The sequence below is a fragment of the Rhamphochromis longiceps genome, linkage group LG22, assembly GCF_057381845.1.
Source record: "Rhamphochromis longiceps isolate RC_006_pf linkage group LG22, R_longiceps_female_GT1.1, whole genome shotgun sequence".
In the NCBI taxonomy this organism is placed as follows: Eukaryota; Metazoa; Chordata; class Actinopteri; order Cichliformes; family Cichlidae; genus Rhamphochromis; species Rhamphochromis longiceps.
Window position 1 is genome coordinate 33,313,419 of NC_140577.1, and position 21,865 is coordinate 33,335,283.

Below are 21,865 nucleotides of genomic sequence, written 5' to 3' on the forward strand. Positions count from 1 at the left end.
ACTTTTAGCTAAATTTTATATCCATAAATGTAAGTTTACTAACAAAACACCATATTTCTGTCATTATTTTAAGGATGTGGAAATGTACATACAATCAATATCAGACTCCACCAACAAAAAGGCTCTCAAAACAATTTATGTATGTGAATTTTTGCGTGTATTCTTATAATTGTTACCTTTTTCTTTTACCCCTGGCTTTGTGTGTTCATGTTCTGTTGTTTTGTATACTTCATCTGTTCGTATGTTGTATACTCATTGTTTGTTAAATAAAGTTTATTTAAAAAAAAAAAAAAAAAAAAAAAAAAGGGTGGACGTGAAATGTAGTTAACAAAAAGCTTTTTACTTTATTGACTCTTAGTATGTGCCCTGAACGCCTCTCCAGGTCGCTAAACTCGTATTTACGGTAAATCGGACATGACATCAAAGTGTGGATAGTGGTGGTGTTTTCCGCATTCCCCAACTGCCTGCGAGCTTCAGGGCCAAGCACACGGCGAAACGGCATTTATGTTCCAGCCTTTCCAGGATCAGGGCAGGAACACATCCGCGAGATACACCGCTTTTCCTGGGAACGTCTTACCTGGAAGCCGGACGGTGAACCTGGGCAAGGAAGCGCTGTGTTGTTAAGGCTGCTTGCAATACGTGTCGATGGTTAGTGAGCCAACAAATTTCTCAGCTGATTTTTTTTTCTTTTTTAGTGGCATCTGTCTTCTTTGAAATATTGAAAGCATCTGTAGTTATTTTTAAACTGTGCCATTTCGTGGGACAAGGAAGTTTTGTGTTGTTTCCCTCCTTTAGAACGGATGGATTTTAGTCTGTTTTTCTACATAAAACATGTCCCAACAGGCTGAGGTCGTATAGTGCCTTAGGCTGTGCAGTCTACACATTTTTTTTATACTGTTACTTGCAAAGAAGTTATTCTGTAAATTAACCAATGGATAGTTTTTATCGGTTAACTTCCTACAAAATACATTTTAGTACATTCAAAGGGCGTCAGATCTCTGTACCCACAGCGTTTCAAACTGTTTGGCAGGTATCGGGCGGGTTCTCCAAAACCAGCCTGATCTTATGTATGTTCATTATTTATTGCAGATTCTAGCTTGAAGGTTTGGTTATCGCAGGGTGGATTTAGGATGAACTAAATAGGATTCTAAATATGTGGCGTTCCCAAAACCACAAAGGGTGTTCCCTTTCTTAAAAAAAAATCTGCTCTGGGGGGAAAAACACTTAAACTTTAAAAAAAAAAAAAGGGGGGGGGGGGGGGGGGGTATACAATTTTTGGCTCTTAGACTGTTTGTCACATTTGGTGACTTTGTTATTGTGGAAAAACTCATAGTGTACCCTTGGGAACGTTTGGACAAATCACATTCCTCGAGCAAAGGAGTCAGAAGTCACATCACTTGAACAAATGACCAGTTGACAGGAAAGAAAGATGTTGAGGAGATTCTTTAGGGATAGCTGTCTTACAGTTAATGTGCGTTGATAGGTTTTTTATACTAGCATGATTTATAGCACCTATGCATTCGTGTAAAGTCATCTTTAATCTGTGGTAGCTGGCTCACCTTAAGAGGTATTTGGGTTTTAGATAAACACTGTACTAACTGTACTTTGTTTGCTTGTATTTGGTGGTGGTGTTTGCCTGCAGTGCACTACAGAACATGACCTCACATCAGTGTACTTCTGGCAGTAGATCAAGAAAATACTGTACATTTTCTTTCTGCGAAGTTGTGGATTATTATTTAGAAAACTGCAGATGTTTATTGCAGATGATGCATGGCGTCACTGTGGGGGAGCAGAGGATCATCTACATAGCGGTTTATCATATTGTTATTACTCCGACTCAGTGTGACAGTTGTCCACACTGTCTCTCTCAGCCACTCTCTGCATTGACTCAATGTCCCAACCTTTGCTCCACTTCACACTCTTTTAGCTAGCCGTAACTACAGGCGATTTGTGTGTATGTGTCAGTTTGCAGTCCGCTTTTGCCTTTGTCGGGATCTCCTGACTGAGGTCCATATCTAAGTCTCTATCTGGGGAACTTTTCCTTTATGTATATCATCTAAGTAATCATCAGTGAATTGTGCTCTGAAAAAAAGGAAAAGAAAACAAATGAAATGATGAAACAATAATAACCACTTTGGTGTTTACCAGCTTGCTGAAATGCGCCGTCATTGTGGGAACTCCTAGAGCTTAACTTGCTGCTAAGTCATGTGCAGAGAGAGAATGACTCAAGCAAATGGTCCAGAATTGCAACGGGTTGGACTAGTTCTGCTTGGTCAGTTTAGGCAAGGCGCAGTGCGACAGAAGCATCACTGACAAATGGCAGTCAGTCTGCTTAGATATCGGCTGAGTACTAGGGCTGCCACAAACGATTATTTTGATAGTCGACTAGTCACCGATTATTTTTGCGATTAGTCGACTAATCAGATCATCATCCATTGGACTAAAACTACAGCTTATTGCACCAGCAGCATCTGCTCTTATATAACTATCATTAGCTTACAGCTTTAAGTGTTTCAGGTCTCTGCTAACTAAAAATAAAGACAAGATGATAGTTTATTAAATTTTAATGAAATTTGCAGATTGTTTCGGTGAAGTTTAATAAACTCCTTGCTATCTAAAATATAACAGGACACCGGAGTAAATTCTCGAGCATCTCACACTTCTGATAATCAGTTGTCTGCTTGACGTTTATTCAGCTGTGTAAAAACTATAACTTTAATCTCAGACAAACTGATTTACTCAGGAAATAAAATACTAAAAAAAAGCCAAACAATAACATTTTAAGTTATCTAAGTGACTCATATATATTTAACCCGAGTAGCGAAAGACGGCGGTGGGTTTGAAAACGATTTGCGGGGAGTCCGGTGTTCTCACTGCGCTAGTGAGCCTAGCCCCCGGCTCGCTAACGAGCTAGTGGGTAACAGACGTCTCCGAAAACGTCGGAGCGCTTTTGAAAATATGTGGTGTCCTGATAAACTGAGCAGATATTTGAGGTTTACACAGCTACATTCTCGCCTGAAAATATGTTAAACATTTATTTTGTGACCCAGAAAGAATAATAAGAGTAATATTAAAACTAACTAGCTGCCGCCATTGTTGGAAACTGCGCTGGGCCGCGCTATGAATTCTGGGACACAGCTGCTGCTTCTTCTTCTTCTTCTTCTTCTTCTTCGGGGTTTAACGGCAGCTGACATCCTTGTACATGCAATGCTGCCATCTTCTGTTTCAGTCCGTTATTACACTCTTAAATCCTGCTACTTATTCCAGCTTCAAACGAAGCGTCGACTATTAAATCAGTCGTCGACGATTTTGATAGTCGACGTAATCGTGACTAGTCGACAAATCGTGGCAGCCCTACTGAGTACCCAATCTATTTAATACCAAAGCTGTACAGCGTGAAACCGCTTTACTGCTTTGCTATGTTGCATCTGCCGTAGATTGTTTGGAATTATTTACAGATCAGTTAACCAGCTTAATGAACTGAAATGTATGCATGTCTGTTCCTTTTTGCAAAATCGTCACTACATTTTCCAGATCTGCATGTGCTTTTCTGCATCCACTTAAATAAAATAACAAAATTGCTGTCACAGAATTTCTAAGACTGTAGAAAAACAAAACAAGTTACAGCAACTTTCTTTAATTTTAGTTTAATTTTTTCATTTTTTTTTTTAAAATAACATAGAGAATATCACAAAAACGACCATAATTCAGACCCTGCGGATTGAGCCTGTTGGGACCATAAATGTATTTTCTGCAGTGAGTTTTGAATCTTGTGCCTGCAGTGACATTCCTGTAGCTATTACCGTTCTCGTCATGCTTGGTGAAATGACCAGGGTCGGACAACGTTTGAAAGATTGTGATTGTTTCTTTTAGCCAGGAGACATGATGCACAAACTGACATCCACATTTTATTCACCCTTCCCTGTATGTTTCTTTCATTCTGTATCATATGGGGAAGTACATCAAAGTGTGTAGAGAGAAGTTTGCGACATGCATCTGATGTCATGGTTTCTAGTACAGAGAGTTGTGAGAAGAGAATCAATGGAAGTGCCACAAGCAGACGAGAGAAGTCGTTATTATACAGCACCTAATAAGATAAAAATCCTCAAGCCCAGAAATCGAACCTGAAATGAGGAAGTGCCTCACGTGTGACTTGTGCTTCTGTGAAAGCTGGTGATGCCACTAAGAGGCTTTCATTTTCTCCAGTCTTTAATCAGTTTAAGCTTCTACGTACGTAAAGTTATTATGGGAAACTGCTAAATTGTTTCTTGCTGTGCTTCCATTTTATGTTAATACATTTTATTTTCTGAAATATTGTAAACATTTTTTAGAATTGCAAAAAGTATGATGGCAGTGTACTGAATGAACACGTAAAATACTAAAAATATACAGCTGTAACATTAAAACTACCGAGGGTGTGAGGCGAATGTCACTGAGCTCATTCTTCTACAACAATACAAAGAATTGTAATCCTACGAATCCATGGCATCTAGTATACTTGTCAATGTTATCACAACACATTCCACATATACAGATTGGCTCAAAACTGTCAAGAAAAGAGGGAGACACATGAGGTGGTAACTGAGAAAATATGCATATATTTTCTGAAAATGTCAGTAACACAATGGAGAAGTAAAATATTAATGTTTGTATCTTTGTGTAGTTTTGTTGTAGTTTTCTTGTGACAATCCATTATCCCTGAAAAAAATTGTTAATGAGCTTAGGAACGCAGCTTGTTAATATATGAAACTGTATTAATAACAAACAAGCATAGCTGAATTAAAAGGCTTGAGCAGTGCACGACATGGTTAACTGTCTCCACTGGTTTAAATATGTAAATATTAGAGATGGCATGATACCACTTTTTTATGTCTGATACCGATATCATAAATTTGGATATCTGCCGATACCGATATGAATCCAATATAGTGTTTTTAATCAATAAAACTGTTTTTTTTTAATATCTTGTTCATACTCAAGTTTTAAAAAACAAAACACCAAAGCTATTCTGTTAAACCTGTATGCAAGAAATACACTGCACCCAAAATATTTCATAGTTCAGCAATACTGAGCTAATAAACTTAAACCTGCTCCGTCCTCCCTATTCTGGTATTTTAAAGAGTATTTAGCAGAAATATTAAACAACCTAACTAATAGGGTTGCCAACTCCCAGCAAAAATAATAGGAAACCACCCCCCACCTCATGATGCTTAATTGACGTAATCAACCTTAATTTAATGCATGTGTTTAAAAAAAAAAAAAAAAAGGACAGAAGTCAATTATTTTTCAAGAAATATTAAATAGATTCAACATCTTTCTTCAACAGAACTGCAGACTGCACAGATGGTTCCCAAAGGAAAAAGTATTATAGCTTACTAGGGTATGTTAGACTTAACAGTTACTATATACAGTAATGGATTTCTACACATTTTACATCAGATTAAAACTTTGGTTGTATTATTCAGATAATTATTTATTAAAAGCTCGACATTTTAACTGAGAATAAGAAAGAAAAGTATGTCTTTGTGCCCCCTTTTCCCTGTTCATGCCCTATCGGCCCCCCTGGCTAAACTTTGCTAGACCCGCCCCTGCAAAGTTACCAGCCGTGTAACTGTGTGGACCAAAAACAAGCAAGAGAGACTCGCACAGAAAAGCCGATCAGCTGATCATTAATCAGTTTCACAATTGAAGTAGCAACAGGAGAGGGAGGGAGAGGCAGTCGCTCCATATATTGGTTGTTAAGCTTAACGCGGGAATGCTTTACAAACATTCAGAGATGAACTTACACACTTGCTTTACTTCTTTCTTGGATAACTTTCTTGGAGATGAAATGCTGGTTTGGTAGCGAGGCTACAAATGCTCAACTAGACCACCGACAGGTCTCGCACGCCACAGTCGCTCTATGACGAGACGCATACTGCTCCGACAAGCTAAGGTTATGAGCTGAGTTACGCCATGTCGCAAGTTTTGTGATGTGCTTTTTTGATATTTAATGGATTGGATTACATTTTTTATTTCTCTGATCCAGTCATTTAGGTCAGTATCGGACCGATACCGATACATAATATCGAATCGGTCCATCCCTAGTAAATATGTGTGAAAAATGAAGGCGTCTGGACCAAACAGCTAGTTAAACTTACTAGTGATTTCTCAGATATACTAATCTTAATGTGCTGGTTGAGCCTGTGCCTGTTCCACTTGCCTAAGGAAGTTATTAAAACTTTTCACACTGCACTCCAGCTTGTATACACGTTTGTCGGGTTGGTTTGTAAGAGGAAATGCTTGCTCGTAATGATCTGTTACGATGATAAATTCCAGAAGCTCATCTACTGGCTAATGCTGATTCTGTTTCCACACAAACTGGGAATCTCAGAACTTTGAATGCAGAGCCAGTGGCAGCATACCTTGCATGCTAATCTCCCATTGGTCTCCCATCAATGGGAGCTCCATCTCTCAGCTTGTCAAGCTTCAGGCATAGTTAACGGGACACAGATATGCTCATGAAATAGAAGCACACAGTTTTCAGTAGGATCCAAGACAAGTAAAGCTTCCAGTAACAAAAGCCAACTGCAGTCAGAAGATGGCAGTAATGTAAAGGATGGGTGGAAGTTTGATGGCAGAACGCTGTTTCAGATTAAAAAAGATCTTTCACATTAATTGTTTCTGATTTCTTGATTTGACCGGGCAGTCGCTGCTTAGTCTGCTTGTCTGTTGGAACACCGCTGCGTTACAGTTTTATTTATGAGTAGATAAAGTATTCATCTTGAACTAGATGACTGGGAAAAGTTCAGCATAAACACATATTGAAGAACCCTGGAGAAATTATTACGTCTGATTTTTTTTTTTTTTCTTGCTAGCAAAATGTCGGCTGTATGTATCAGATGTATGCACTGTGTTTGTGTAGTTGTCACAGTACAAGACATTGTGTGGTCTTTTGGAGAACATAATTTTCTGTAATATTTTCTCTTACTCAAACTCAGGTCCAGCTTTGATGTTAGAGTTTGGAGGATCATGAACCCCTTGAAGCTCCATATTAAATAGTTGGCAGTAGGCAAACCTATAACCAAGGTGACCAGTGTGAACCAAAGGAACATGGCTGTCTTCAAACCTGAGAATGTGGAAGACTTCTATGAGATTGGGGAAGTTCTGGGAAGGTATGGATGCAACTGTTTTATGCTCTAGTGTGTTCCAATAGGTGCTCCGCAGTACAGTGATGTATGGTGAGGACATGTACAGATTTGTTTCTTTTGAATACCAGCATATTGGATTTGAAATAAGCAGGATTTCAGCCTTAATTTGATGGTGCTGATACCCCAAAAAGCTCTCTGAGTAATAAGGTAAAACAAAGAAGAAACGATAATCCTATGTTAACTCACAGTCATACAAAGTGAACGATTTACATGCATTTAATGCAACCCATACCAGACTATTGCAAAATGACCACAGAAACCTCTGTGCTTGTGTGCTTAACAAACTTCCCATTTTGAGCAATTATACTGCAATTCCACTATAAATTATTAATCACAATAGGAATAAAAGCTCTCAGAGACATCAGTCTCCCAGTCATGCCCAGTATACTGTAACAAGAGCTGTGTCCTCTGCTTTTTTTAATGCCTGCCTACAATAACCTGCAGCCTTGTACCACGTATGGTTGGTCTGAAACCATATTAACGAGGTGATGCGTGTGAAAGTAAAATTCCCTGTTCCCATAGTAGCAATCACGGCAATATCGCACTATGGGATGCAATTCAACTCAGAATCATTTATCTCATTCCACCACTCCTGATTGGCTGGTGATTGCAACAACTACGTCAGGCAGAAACTCCCACCCTTCAGTAGCTTGTGCTATTACATAGCCATTATTGAAACACCTCTTCAAGCTTTGGCGCATATCTCAACCTATATTAGGCTAGCTAGCTATCTTACCTGTCCATAGACAGGAGTGTTTAGCAAACTTCCTGTCGCTGGGTGCTTGATACCTTTTGCTCGTCTCTGCTGAAACCAAGTCTGCACCATAGATTGGGCGTCGTGCTCTCCACTAAGGCGGTTTAGTTAGTACGGTTTACCACACTAGCTAACACTGTTGTCCTTTTCTGCTGAAGTTAGTAAACCAGCTAACTCGTTGTCCTTGTTGTTAGCACCATAGATAGTGAAGGTGGACAGAAACTTGCAGAAACTCCGGGGCTTGACTCTAAGCCCAACACTGTGATGAGGAGGAGGGCATACCAACCTCTCCTGCTCAAAGCATGAATATGCAAAACATGTGCAAATACTCTGTGTGTCGGCTAAATATATCGTGGCTCAGCATCATAACAGAAACCACTGGATCACGTTATGCAGGGAAGAAATTGCCCCTGGCCACCTGAGCAGCAGAGCAGTTACTCAGAGTTTTTCCGAAGCTAATACTCTTGTGTAAGGACCACCTGTTCAGCAGCAGAAGGCTGTGAGGATATGGTGATTAGGCCTGACCCAAATGTCTGGGAAGACTATTTGTTTTTACTTTAGCAAAAAAAAAAAAAGTCATATTTTTCAGGACACGGGATTTTTGATGCATGCCAGGCTTGGTGTTTTTTGTGAATTCTGTCCTTCCCCTGTACAGTGGGCATTTTGGCCAGGTTCGCCAGGTTCGGGAGCGGACCTCTGGGAACTTTTGGGCAGGCAAATTCCTGAAGATTCGGAAGGTTGCATGCAGCCGTCTTGGCCTGGACAGGAGCAGCGTGGAGCGAGAGGTGGAGATCCTCCAGGCTGTCCAACATCCAAACATTGTGGCTCTCAAAGATGTTTTTGAAAGTCGCGCTGAAGTGGTGCTCATTCTGGAGCTGTGAGTTGACAAATATCTCCATAAAGCGTAAACACTTCACTGTTCTACCTACAAATTTAAACCTGTTTTCTGTTAATGCAAATCCTCCCCCTCCACCATAACATATGGGAAACAAACCATAGTATGAGAAAATATATATTTGCTACCCTATCCTGTTCTGTACAGGGAAAAAATGAAATGTTTAACAAGTGTCTCATTAAAACACTTCCTGCTTAGTGTCAGTGGAGGGGAGCTGTTTGACTTTATTGCTGAGAAAGAGAACCTGTTGGAAACTGAGGCCATTGAATTCATGAAGCAGATACTGGAGGGTCTGAAATTCATACACTGCAAAAACATTGCCCACTTTGACCTCAAGGTAAGTATACTTAGTTACATCTATCTTTTATATTGTGGAACAGAACATTTTCAAAGTCATGGTTTCCAACATAACAATTTTCGCCACATTCAGCCAGAAAATATCATGCTGTCAGACAAAGTGTCAAAACCTCCCAACATCAAACTCATAGACTTTGGCCTGGCTCACTTGTTTCACCCGGGAGAGGAGTACAAGAGCACAAGTGGTACTCCACAGTACATTGGTGAGTATTAAGCTGTATTAAAAAATGGTATTTGGCATTATGTTTTGGTGAAATGTTAATTATCAGTTTAGTTTTATCTTACAATGCATAAAACATGTTTTTATTCTCTGACCAAAGATCATCCAAATCTTTCTTTAGTGTGACTCATGTTTGCTGTCACTGGTCTGGTATAGCCTCACAATTGTTTCAACTTTTGTTGGGCTTTTTGCTTTTTCCCATGTTTTAAGGTTTGTGCCTTTCATGAAACTGCTGTAAAGATGACCAAAATAAACAGTTTTAGTTCAAGTAATGTTATCTTAACCTACTAAGAACTTTCCATGTGTGTTTTTGTGTAAGGCACACTGGATGCTTCCAATCAGTGACAGTCACAAGGTTTAGTTGGTCTTGTTGTTCATGATTACCCTGTCTTTATCCACTGAAATAAATCGTTGTTTGTTCTGATGAGCTTTGGTGCGACTTCCAAACCAGTTCAGCAGTCTGATCACCCAGCATCCCAATATGCTGATGTAGCGACATCCATATCTTAAATATAGGCTGTGGTCAAGCATTGAAGAATTATGTTTAAAATGGACCAAGACTCCATATTCAATTCAATTTTATTTATATAGCGCCAAATCACAACAAAAGTCGCCTCAAGGCGCTTCATAGATACAGAGAAAAACCCAACAATCATATGACCCCCTATGAACAAGCACTTTGGCGACAGTGGGAAGGAAAAACTCCCTTTTAACAGGAAGAAACCTCCGGCAGAACCAGGCTCAGGGAGGGGCGGGGCCATCTGCTGTGATTGGTTGGGGTGAGAGAAGGAAGACAGGATAAAAGACATGCTGTGGAAGAGAGACAGAGGTTAATAACAGATATGATTCAATGCAGAGAGGTCTGTTAATACATAGTGAGCGAGAAAGGTGACTGGAAAGGAAAAACTCAATGCATCATGGGAATCCCCCGGCAGCCTACGTCTATTGCAGCATAACTAAGGGAGGATTCAGGGTCACCTGGTCCAGCCCTGACTATATGCTTTAGCAAAAAGGAAAGTTTGAAGCCTAATCTTGAAAGTAGAGATAGTGTCTGTCTCCTGAATCCAAACTGGAAGCTGGTTCCACAGAAGAGGGGCCTGAAAACTGAAGGCTCTGCCTCCCATTCTACTTTTAAATACTCTAGGAACAACAAGTAGGCCTGCAGAGCAAGAGTGAAGTGCTCTAATAGGGTGATATGGTACTACAAGGTCATTAAGATAAGATGGGGCCTGATTATTTAAGACCTTGTATGTGAGGAGCAGGATTTTGAATTCTGGATTTAACAGGAAGCCAATGAAGGGAAGCCAAAACAGGAGAAATATGCTCTCTCTTTCTAGTCCCTGTCAGGACTCTTGCTGCAGCATTTTGGATTAGCTGAAGGCTTTTCAGTGAGTTATTTGGACATCCTGATAATAATGAATTACAGTCGTCCAGCCTGGAAGTAATAAATGCATGAACTAGTTTTTCAGCGTCACTCTGAGACAGGATATTTCTAACTTTAGAGATGTTGCGCAAATGGAAGAACGCAGTCTTACATATTTGTTTAATATGTGCATTGAAGGACATGTCCTGGTCAAAAATGACTCCAAGGTTCCTCACAGTGTTACTGGAGGCCAAGGTAATGCCATCCAGAGTAAGAATCTGGTTAGATGCCATATTTTTAAGCTTTTCAGGGCCGAGTACAATAACCTCAGTTTTATCTGAATTAAGAAGCAGAAAGTTAGCGGCCATCCAGGTCTTTATGTCTTTAAGACATTCCTGCAGTTTAACTAATTGGTGTGTGTTATCTGGCTTCATGGACAGATAGAGCTGGGTGTCATCTGCATAGCAGTGAAAATGTATGCTATGTCTTCTAATGATGCTGCCTAAGGGAAGCATGTATAATGTAATCCAACAACATTCAGTCTGGGACCACACCAATGGACTTTATAATAAATGTAGGCGCTTTACTTTGGCTGCCTTAGTGGAAACAATGCTGGAGGAAAAGGAGGGAAAAGAGCCAGGACCCTCTGAATTCACTGCACCACCCCTTCCTTGGAGCTGAGCCACACCCCACCATATACCCACCTCCGAACTCAGGCCGGGCATTTCCCATTCTGAGAGTTTTTGGCTTATGTAATCAACCCCCTTTTTGAAAAAGCCAAATAAAAGTGTGTGGAATTGGTAAAATCCGTACAGAGTGGAAACTCTGGAGACAAGGGAATATGCCAGTAGCACTTAGTCAAATCCAGTGTCATGAAAAAATGAGCAGTACCAAACCGGTCCAGGAGTTCATTGACCCATGGCATGGAATAAGCGATATGCTGTGACCTCAATCATCTTGCGGTAGTCAACACAGAACCCAATAGACCCACCTTTCTTTACCACCACGGAACTATGGAGGTATACCATTCGCTGTGTGACGGAGAGGAACCGCATTGAGCAACCAGATTTCCCAGGACATTTGTCTGGTACTTGGCCTGGTCCTGGGGCTTCCAAGTTGCTGTCGGTTGTCTGCTCCCGCTCCATGGCAGCCAGCTCTGCGACCGCACCGGCTGCATGGTTCGTGGGTCCGATATCTTGATATCTTGAATTAAACTGAAATGAAAGTGGGTGAATGAAGCAAGTTGTAAAAAGCGCTTTGAGTGCTCAGAGTAGAAAAGTGCTATATAAGAACCAATCAGTTTACACATTATAAAGACCATAGATCATCACAGGAATCACTGGTTTACATAGTGTAGAGGGTGCCACACTGAAGTTATTTATGTTTTGTGCTTAGATGTAGTTCCATATTGCTGTTTTTCTTTTTTTAGATATAAAACTTTTTGCATTCATTAAATGACAGAAACAAAAATCATAAGCTACACTGTTTTAGAGATGCTTGTGGTGGAGATGTCTGTTCATGACTCATTTTATCAGAATGTTGTTGACTTACAAAAGCAAACTTTTCAGTTTCCTGCTCATCTTTTACATTGCTGGCATGCAGCATTGTTATGAGTTTTTGCAGTAAGTTTCTAAAGATGGAAACACTTAACATCAAGTTGTTGGGAAACTATCCCTGTGATAAGATGATGAAGGCTAGATTCATATATATTTTAAAATCACCTGAGAAATTTTGACTTTTTTTGTGTGATGGACATTAATTATGGTAAATGGCCTGTATTTATATAGCGCTTTACTAGTCCCTAAGGACCCCAAAGCACTTTACACATCCAGTCATCCACCCATTCACACACACATTCACACACTGGCTACATTGTAGCCACAGCCACCCTGGGGCGCACTGACAGAGGCGAGGCTGCCGGACACTGGCGCCACCAGGCCCTCTGACCACCACCACTAGGCAACCGGTGAAGTGTCTTGCCCAAGGACACAACGACCGAGACTCTCGAACCGGCAACCTTCCGATTACAAGGCGAACTCCCAACTCTTGAGCCATGATCGCCCCATTACTTTCAAATGTTTACATTGGCTATTATTTTGTGATCACAGCCAGTCTGATTTTCAGTGAGGGAGATAAACGTACGTTTTGCAATTTATTAGCAATGTAGATGTATTATTATTATTATTGTTGTTATTGTTGTTGTTGTTGTTGTGATGCATGCACAAGCATCCAGCTAAGAAAATTCCAAAAAGTTGATTCTGTTAATCTGGATGTGGCATACACATACCATTCTAAATTCATATAAAACTGAGTTTCTTGTACTCGACCCCAAAAATCTGAGAAATATGGTAGGTGACCAGTTGCTTAATCTGAATGGCATTACATTGGCTTCCAGTAATACTGCAAGGAATGTTGGAATCATTTTTGACCAGGATCTGTCCTTCAGTGGGCTTATTAAACAAAGGTTAGGACTGCTTTCCTTCATTTGTGCAATATCTCTAAAATGAGAAACATCTTGTCTCGGATGGTTAAAATGCATTAAAATGTGTTGATGATGCACAATCATCCAGGTAAGTAAACCAAAAAAGTTGATTCAGTTCATCTGGACGTAGCGTTTTCAGTGGAAGAAACATTTCGTCAGTCATCCAAGTGACTTCTGTAGTCTCTGCTGACTGGAGGTTTGCCCAACTGTATAAACAGTACATTTGCAAAATGACTGAACCTAACACCATTGATGAACAATGGGCTGTGAGGTCAGATCGTTGACATGCAAATTGTCATGTGAAAATAAACAACAGATTCCTTATAAGGCTATCACACAAACTTAAAAGTGGAGGATAAGAGATCCTGTGTTTATATCTGACTTTACGTGCTTAAAAGCTGCCAACAAAAGTGTTTGTTGCAAGTTTAAGGAGCTTTACTTCTGCAAATATTCTACTAAAGTTATTTAGAATCGAATCATCTAAGTTAATAACCAACCCAACACAATTTCTCTATCTTTCTCCACCTCTGCAGCCCCTGAGGTCATCAGCTGCCAGCCTCTGAGTACAGCAGCAGATATGTGGTAAGCATTCAGCTCCAGCGTGTTCAGGCCTGTCGTGAGCATTACTCTCTGCACAATATTTGAGTTGGTCACAGCAGAATAAACACAATTATACAGGATTTAAACAAAACTGAATCACTGTGTTTTTCTTACATGTTGTCATACAGTAGTTTTTTTTGTTTTTAATTTACGCTTCATGTCTGCCTGTGCCTTGTTTCATGTTTCTTCAGGAGCATTGGAGTTATTACCTACATATTGTAAGTTGTAAGTGTTTGTATGTTGGGTGGCTTCTAAAGTACATAATTTATGGATTGTATACAAACATCTTTTGATTGTATTTGGGCCTTTAAAAGTAAAGGTAAACTTTTTCAGTTATACTAGATGGGAAATTGAAGAAAAAAAAAAGAAAGAAAGAAAGAAAGAAGGAAAAGAAAACTATTAATGTGTTTTAATGCTCAGATGAAGATGTCAGATGTTGACATGTTGTAGTTTCACTACTAAAGTGTATTGTCTTTTCTCAGATTGAGTGGTTTGTCACCATTCCAAGGCGACACTGATGAAGAGACTCTGGGAAACGTCATTGGCATGAAATACGAGTTTAATGAGCACTACTTCAGCCTGACAAGCCCCATGGCGAAAGATTTCATCCAGAAACTGTTGATGAAGAATCCAGAGTATGTCATAAAATACAATATTTTACTTGGGCACATTAGTCTGAAATTTAATGTATTCCTCTGTTCAGTGATTAGGGATGTAATAGTGAACATCAAGATTAGGACTTCATGTCAACTAGTCCCTTCACACTAAGCACCAGGTATCCAGAGTCTAAATGTGGCTGTCCAGCTCGTTGGTGTGCACTGTACACCAACTAATGAGACACAGAATGACAAACGGAACAACGTTTGTCAGAAAGATTGGGGAAAATTTTCTTTAAGCAAACATCCCGGTGTACTTAAGACCCAGCCACACTGTCAGACAAAAACTGGTTCATCCTAAGGACAAAACTCCAAAACACAAACTAAACAACGTAGTGCATGCTGTGCAGTGCAGTAAGGAGTGCTCAGACCTCTACATTGGTGAAACCAAACAGCCCATCCATAAACACATGGCACAACATAGAAGAGCCACCTCGACAGTGCAAGGCCTATCTCTCCACCTAAAAGATAAAGATCACTCTTTCGAGGATGCCAATGTTTACAGTTTGGATGCAGAAGACAGATGGTTTTAAAGAGGAGTAAAAGTAATTTTACATTTTTATGACAAGACAAATGCATTCATCTACCAAAGGTCATGTGAAATACACTTAAATCATTGTTATCTTAATATTCTTTAGTTTGTTTGACAGCATCCAAAAATCATGGAATGTTCTGCCAAACTTTGTTTTCCTGCTACTTTAGTTTAGTAGTTTAGGTTGTAGCAAAAATGCTTAAGGATTATTACAATATATTAACTAATAGTCCTTTTCCATTAGTACCTACTCGGATTAGATTGGCGTGACTTAGATTTTTTTTTGGGGTACCTGGTGCCGGGTACATTATTAGTACCTACCTAAGTGATCCAAGGCAATCCGAAAATGTGACGTCAACAGACTGCATTGGCTAGTCAGTATGGTCACTCTATGAGTCATGCGAGCATCTCGTTTACATAAATCAAAACCGCCGTTTTTGAAACCCGGCAACGAGAGAAATGGCCTGATAAAAAGCCATACATCGAGCAGTAGGTACCGTTGCCTCCATGTCCTCCGTTCATGTTGCATACAAATAACGTCATGGGATGTTCGGCCGTGTTGTACCTCATGCCATTAGGTGAGGTTGTTAGTAATTTAAAACGGATCAATCTGAGTAGGTACTAAAGGAAAAGGACTATAAAAATAAATAATGATCTCTCATCATTCCTTACACGTCAATGCATATTGCAGAGACAGAATGACAGCTGAGGAGTGTCTGCTTCATCCATGGATTAAGGTTAGCACCAGTCTGTCATTTCTTCTGCACTACTTTTGTTGTTGTGTTACCGTGTTGTCAGCCATACATGTTGTCATTGTTTCAGCCCATCACACCTAAACAGGTTGCCAAAAGAAATCGATCCTCAATTAATATGAAGAACTTTAAGAAGTTCAATGCCCGAAGGAAGTGGAAGGTGAGTCTGGATATTTATGTTAAGAGACATTTTAAAGCATATTTTTGTGCGTTAGACCAGCAGTAAAACCAAATTAATCCATGTATACACTTTTAAAGTTCTGTAGCTGGTGTGGGCGAAGTTAGGATTCAAATTTTATTATATTATATATTATATTTATTATAGGATAGCCACCTTTAGCTCTCGCCGAGCAGATTGTAACAAGCAGCCAGGAAAACAGACTGGGTGGGTTACCGTGAGGAGAAAGCGTAGTCCTAAACAGAAGGCCAGGGTACACTACCAACCTGTTCACGTCTCTAACAGTTTTTGCCCAGTCTGGGACACACCCACCGAGAAGAATTCTCTGGTTCCTGGTGATACTGTTTTGAGACACGTGAAGTTAGAGACACAAGCAACCATAAGGAATTGTCTTCCAGAGGCCATTCATTGTTATCAGGATGTTCTAAAATCTAAAACAAAATCTTATTGTCCAGGACCTCTGCTACTCCTAGCGTACCCTCACTATATATTTGTGTGCATTAGCCCTGTCTGGCACCCTCCTTAGCAATGGTTAAATCCTTATGTAATAAAGAGGACATATGTTGTACCGTAAAATACTCCATCATGGTTACATGTTACGAAAAAGTATTAAAAAAAAATACCACTTACGAGGACATTATTCTGCTACTTTTGTATCGAAATTTAAAACGAATGAATCAGGTAATTCTTTGTTTTTATATTCATCAGGTCCCAATCAGCCCAAATAGCAAAGAGAAATTAAAAATGCCATGAAAGAGTTTGGGTCTTAGGAGGTTAAAGTTCACATAATGGGTTAAAAATGAACGTTACCTTAGAAGATACTGAGCTGATGTTATTTGTGATGGATGTAAAACATTCTTCCCTGTCACCTTCTAGATGTCTTACAATATGGTGTCGGCATGTAATCGGCTCGTAAATTTGAGACTGCCGCGTAAAGACACCCTGAGTCCAGATCCACTACAGGTGAGACATATTTAACTGAAAAGTGGAGTTAAATTAAATGGAGAATCTAAATGTGAGTGCGAGTGGTTGTCTGTCTCTGTGTTAGTCCTGTGTCAGGCTGGTGACCCGTCCAGCTGTTACCCTGCCTCTCACACTGGTAGCTGAGATAGCCCCCCCCAAACCCTCAGTCAGCCCTGTAGTCCATATGTCAAAGTGTCCTTGGGTGAAGTAATGAACTTTAAAACTGCTCAGATGTCATCAGTGTGTGTATGGTACTGTTGGTACAATAAAATACAGAACAATACACTTTTTCAGTTCATTCCTCTTCCTCAAATTCTTCATCTTCAGGGTCTGAGTTTAACAGTTGGGTGATTTTGGCCCGTAAGCACGTCTCATTATGGGGTCCTTATACACACACCATAATGTTACATTGAAGCAGAGTACGTATGACTCCGCGAGGCTCCTGACTACGGTAGCCGTAATGCTCCAACAAGCGGTGCAGCTGTATAGCTTAGCAAAGTCGTACTAAAACATTTTGACAGATTTGTGAGCGTCGTGTACCACGTAAAGATGTTTCAAGGTCAGTAAGCACAACCAGAGTGTCGATTTCTGAGAAAATTAAAGGATTTTAAGTGTGCCTTATAGTCCGAAAAATACGGTAAGTACTTTATGAATAGGTGTATGTGGCTGTTATTGTTAAGTGCTATTGATAATGTGCATGAATACATTTCTGAGTTACAAAAGGTGGGAGTAGAAAATGTTAATACGTGGATGGAGTCAAAGAAATAACAAAGACTGTTTTAGAAGTGTAACGTCAGAGTTGAAGTTAGGTACATGTTCAAATGATATAATTCAAATCTGCAATACAAGCTTCATGAGGCACAGTCACGTAGATTTGTAAGTGAAAAGTGCTGACAGCTGTAATGATGCTTTTCTGCAGCGGCAATGTGAAAGCGACGTAGAGGACACTGAGAGCAAGCCGGCCTCGCTGCTACGGCGAAGACTCAGCAGCAGTTCATAGAGTTGAGCAGAGGAATGCAGAGCAGTCCAAGCTGAAGATGAAGATGAGGCTCCCTGAAACCAAATGATTTCTGTTACCTTGTTCGAGTGTAATGGGTGACCTAATGTTGTTACACACTCGACATTTCAGAAGTGCCTGGAACAGAAGCGTGTCCTCATTTGAAGTGTGTTTCTTTACGAAAGACATTTAAAAAAAAAATCAGTTGGAAACTTTGGGTGGGCTGTGTATTAATGTCTTCAATGATGCTTTATCAGCTGTAATGTATGTGGATGGTTACGGTTCTTGAAATGTCTCTGATAACAAAATGTGGCCAGAAAAGCTTTTTTCTGTGCAGAGCAACCTCAAACTCATGTTATACCCGTGTCTTCCACGCCTTATTCAATGACAGTAATGCTTCATGTCATCAGCCAAATGGAAATGCTCGGCCTGTTTTTAATGTTACCAAGTGATGTCCAACAACTATAGACTACAACATGACTTATACCTGATTTTGGACAGCTCATGGCAGCGCTGGCAAACACAAATACCAATGTTTTCATTACCTGTTTGTTTATGTTGAAACTGCTTCGCTAGTGTTAGGAAAGCATCCCCGTGTCTTTTCTAAAAGACTGCTTCACATAATTAACAAAAATGTGAAAGTTAGTTTTTCCTGTTTTAGCAACTGCCTCCATTTTTCCGGCCGTTATATCACAGTTTTACACTCGCTCATAAACAGCTGTTGTTTTTACAGTTTTCAAAGTAACCACTACTGTCATTTTCATGTTTGTGTAAGGCTGAAAACATTGGAAGGTTTTTAAAAATGTAATTTCTTACATCTCACCAACTACAACTACCCGAGATGAACAGACTTCAATCTACTGCTATTATTGTTAGGTTGTAAGTGTTTAAGATTTTGTACTGCAGATGAAAATATACAATCATACTCTGTTCTTAATAACTTATAAGCACTGCATTACTTCTCTTGTGATGTATCATTTTGAAATGGCTTAATCATACACGTGCATGTCATTACATACAACAATTTGTATTTTTAATGTCATTAAATGTCTGTTTAATGACATGTCTGCTGGCTTCATCCGAGACTTGAACAATTAGTATTTTTAAATACTGCCAAATTTCTCACTTTGTCTTTTTCTCAGCTGTGTCTGCCTATTTAGGAACTTTCTTTTAGCTGCTGACGTTACCATTAATACCGTTTCATGACAGTAATGAGCTATATTTGGCTATGTGACCCTGTCGCACTTCTTTTAACTAAGAATCAGGAAGTTGTCTTCTTCTGCGATGTTGTGTTTACAGACAGCATTTTAATCCTTTTTCTTTTCTGGGTGTAAATGTGACAGGGCTCGGTGCTGGTTCAAACTGTATAAGCTGCTTCAAGCATTATTTGTGAAGAGTCACATTAAATTACTAAAAACATTAACTAATAATGCTGAGATGTATTATTTTAACAAGCCTTAATTATTTTCTAAATAACTGAAAGGAATTAAAATTGAATTCATACTGAATTTACTGATGCATAACCAGAGACCCAGAAGAATTAGTTTTGTTTAGATAAGTAAGAAAAACAATCTTCCCCAAAATTGTTTATTTCTTTTTAAATCTTCTTTCTCTTAAAATGGGCACCAGGTCTTATTTTATCATAAAGTGATAAGATGGCTGAGTGAGACAGAAACACATTTTACTCAGAACTGTGGAAGTGAAATCAGGAGGTGACGTGGGGGAGGACTGTACCAGAATATACGGGTAAAATAAGTACAGAACATGTCACCAAAGGGGGGGAAGAAATGTTTTGAACACGCTTGCTGAAGTGTATTTAATATTTGGTACAAAAGTCTTTGTTGACCGCGTCAAAACACCTACTGTGTGGAGAAACTAGTCAGATGCTCAGGTGTGATTTTAGCCCGTTCTTTGTGGAAGAATGGGCTAAAATCACACTTCTTCTTCTATGAACTATGAGTTTTAGTTCTTTCCATAGATGTTCATTTGGATTGAGGTCAGTTGATTGGCTGGGTCATTCCAGGAGCTTTATTTTCTTATTCTGAAACCAATGGAGAGTTTCCTTGGCTGTGTTTGGGATCATCCACCCTTATTTCATCTTCATCATTCTGGCTGCAGAATTTTGCTGATTTTTCTTCCTTCACTTCCAAACCATGAAGTTCCCACCTCCATTGGTAGAGTGTGTTTTTTGGGGTGATTTGCAGTGACGTGGTGGGTATTATGCCATCCAAGGAGTTCCATTTTGGTTTCATCTGACCAGTTGATATTCTCCCAGTATCTCCCAGGCTTGCGTACCGGCCATGGTAGTTGAGTGCGTGACATACTGTTTGCTTTGAAACATTCGTGCCTGTTGAGGTCTTTCTGTAGCTCTCCCCAGGTGGTCCTTGGACAACTCTGATAATTAGTTTCATTCCTCTGTCTGAAACCTTGCAGCGAGCACCTGGTCGTGGGCGATTTCTGGTGAAATTATGTATTTTCCACTTCCAGATTATGGCCCCAGTAGTAATGTGACACACTGTACTGTACTGTACTCTACTGTATGTGTTGAGAAATCCAGGAAGTCTTTTATGAAGCACTTCTTGAGGTCGAGTGAAATTACTGATGACGTTTCAGAAAGTGGTTTGGGTGCTGGTGTGATTTATGAACATGTAAAGCAACAATGGATTCCTGCAAAATGTGCATATCAGCGTTAGTTTCACCTGTGATACAGAGGAACTTGCTTTTATGGAAACTGCTGAAAGGAGAAGGGTTTCCTACCGTATGACAACACTGTCAACTCATCTCTCTCGATAACATACTACCCATCACTACTATTCACAAGTCTGTTCTTTTTTTTATTCCAAGGTGAAGTTGTAATGTGCCAAGCAACGTGGGTACAACATCATGTGATCTATGGGAATCACTAGGCAGAGGTGCATATAGCCAAGCCTATGCAGGCTTGCTGTGTGATACTCGTGCTTCTCAGCACCATGTGTGAGGCTTTTCTCCAAAGCTGGAGATACTCCCAAATAGAGAAACTGGGTGAGTCGAGCACAGTTGAAATTTCTTTTATTTCTTAATAAAAAGGAATAAATCACACTGGAACTTTTTAAACATAAACCTATCATGTCAAAGGATTTACTTAAACATTGAGTGAAATCTTACTATAAGTGTCAAAAAACCTTCGACATTGATAGACCTTTATTACCATCACTTACACATCAATCACAAAAATTCGATGAAAAAAAAAATCAAGTTTTGTTTATTACATTTCTATTTGCCCTGTGAATATTGTGGGTCAACTGTAATCAGAGCACCACCTGCTTGGTGGTTGTGGTTGGTTGTTGGCATTGTCCTGTTTTCATGTTTCATTCTAAAAACTCAATTTCAGTTTGGGTGAAATTCAGTTGATAAAGACACTAAACACAGTTTATTCCACGTTAGGAATATATATTGTTAATTACATAAAGAATAAAAGAAGCACTCCAACTATTAGCATGTGAGTTAATTTAACTGAAAAGGTTCCCATCTAGATCCTGTCATACCTTAAAACTTCAGATCCCTGCATTAAAAGGTTCTTCATATTATGGATGGTACGAGCAATCGGTCACACTGTCCCTCCTCAAGCTCCTTTAAAGCTGATATGTGCTCCTCTGAGTTTTCTCTGAGGGACTCCGCTTCCACAGTTCTGCTTCCTGAAGTGTAGACAATGGTTGAAAGTGTGAGGTAGAAAACCCTGCTGCTACAAAGGACAGTGAATAAAAGTTTTGTTCTTGAAGGGATAAAATTCCTGTGCATTTCTGAAATCCTACAAAATCAATGTTAAGACTCTCAAACTGAAGAAATATTATAATTTATAATTGTGGCATCAATAGAAAGCCCAGGAGCGCAGCAGGAGTCATATCAATTGCATAAATTGCTGTTGGAAAATAATAATATGATATAAT

The 21,865-nt window shown here is 39.6% G+C and overlaps 1 protein-coding gene across 1 annotated transcript; it reads left to right on the forward strand.

Annotated features, from left to right (window-relative positions):
* The first annotated feature begins 311 nt into the window (after nucleotides 1-311).
* LOC146644370 (death-associated protein kinase 2) lies at nucleotides 312-19,369 on the forward strand. Its single transcript, XM_085395502.1, has 12 exons — nucleotides 312-648; nucleotides 6,981-7,154; nucleotides 8,600-8,821; nucleotides 9,038-9,176; nucleotides 9,270-9,399; nucleotides 13,795-13,843; nucleotides 14,053-14,079; nucleotides 14,344-14,496; nucleotides 15,741-15,786; nucleotides 15,872-15,961; nucleotides 16,856-16,942; nucleotides 17,862-19,369. The coding sequence occupies exons 2-12, from the start codon at nucleotides 7,093-7,095 to the stop codon at nucleotides 17,940-17,942; spliced, it is 1,086 nt and encodes a 361-aa protein (XP_085251628.1). The 5' UTR covers nucleotides 312-648; nucleotides 6,981-7,092; the 3' UTR covers nucleotides 17,943-19,369.
* The last annotated feature ends 2,496 nt before the right edge of the window (nucleotides 19,370-21,865 follow it).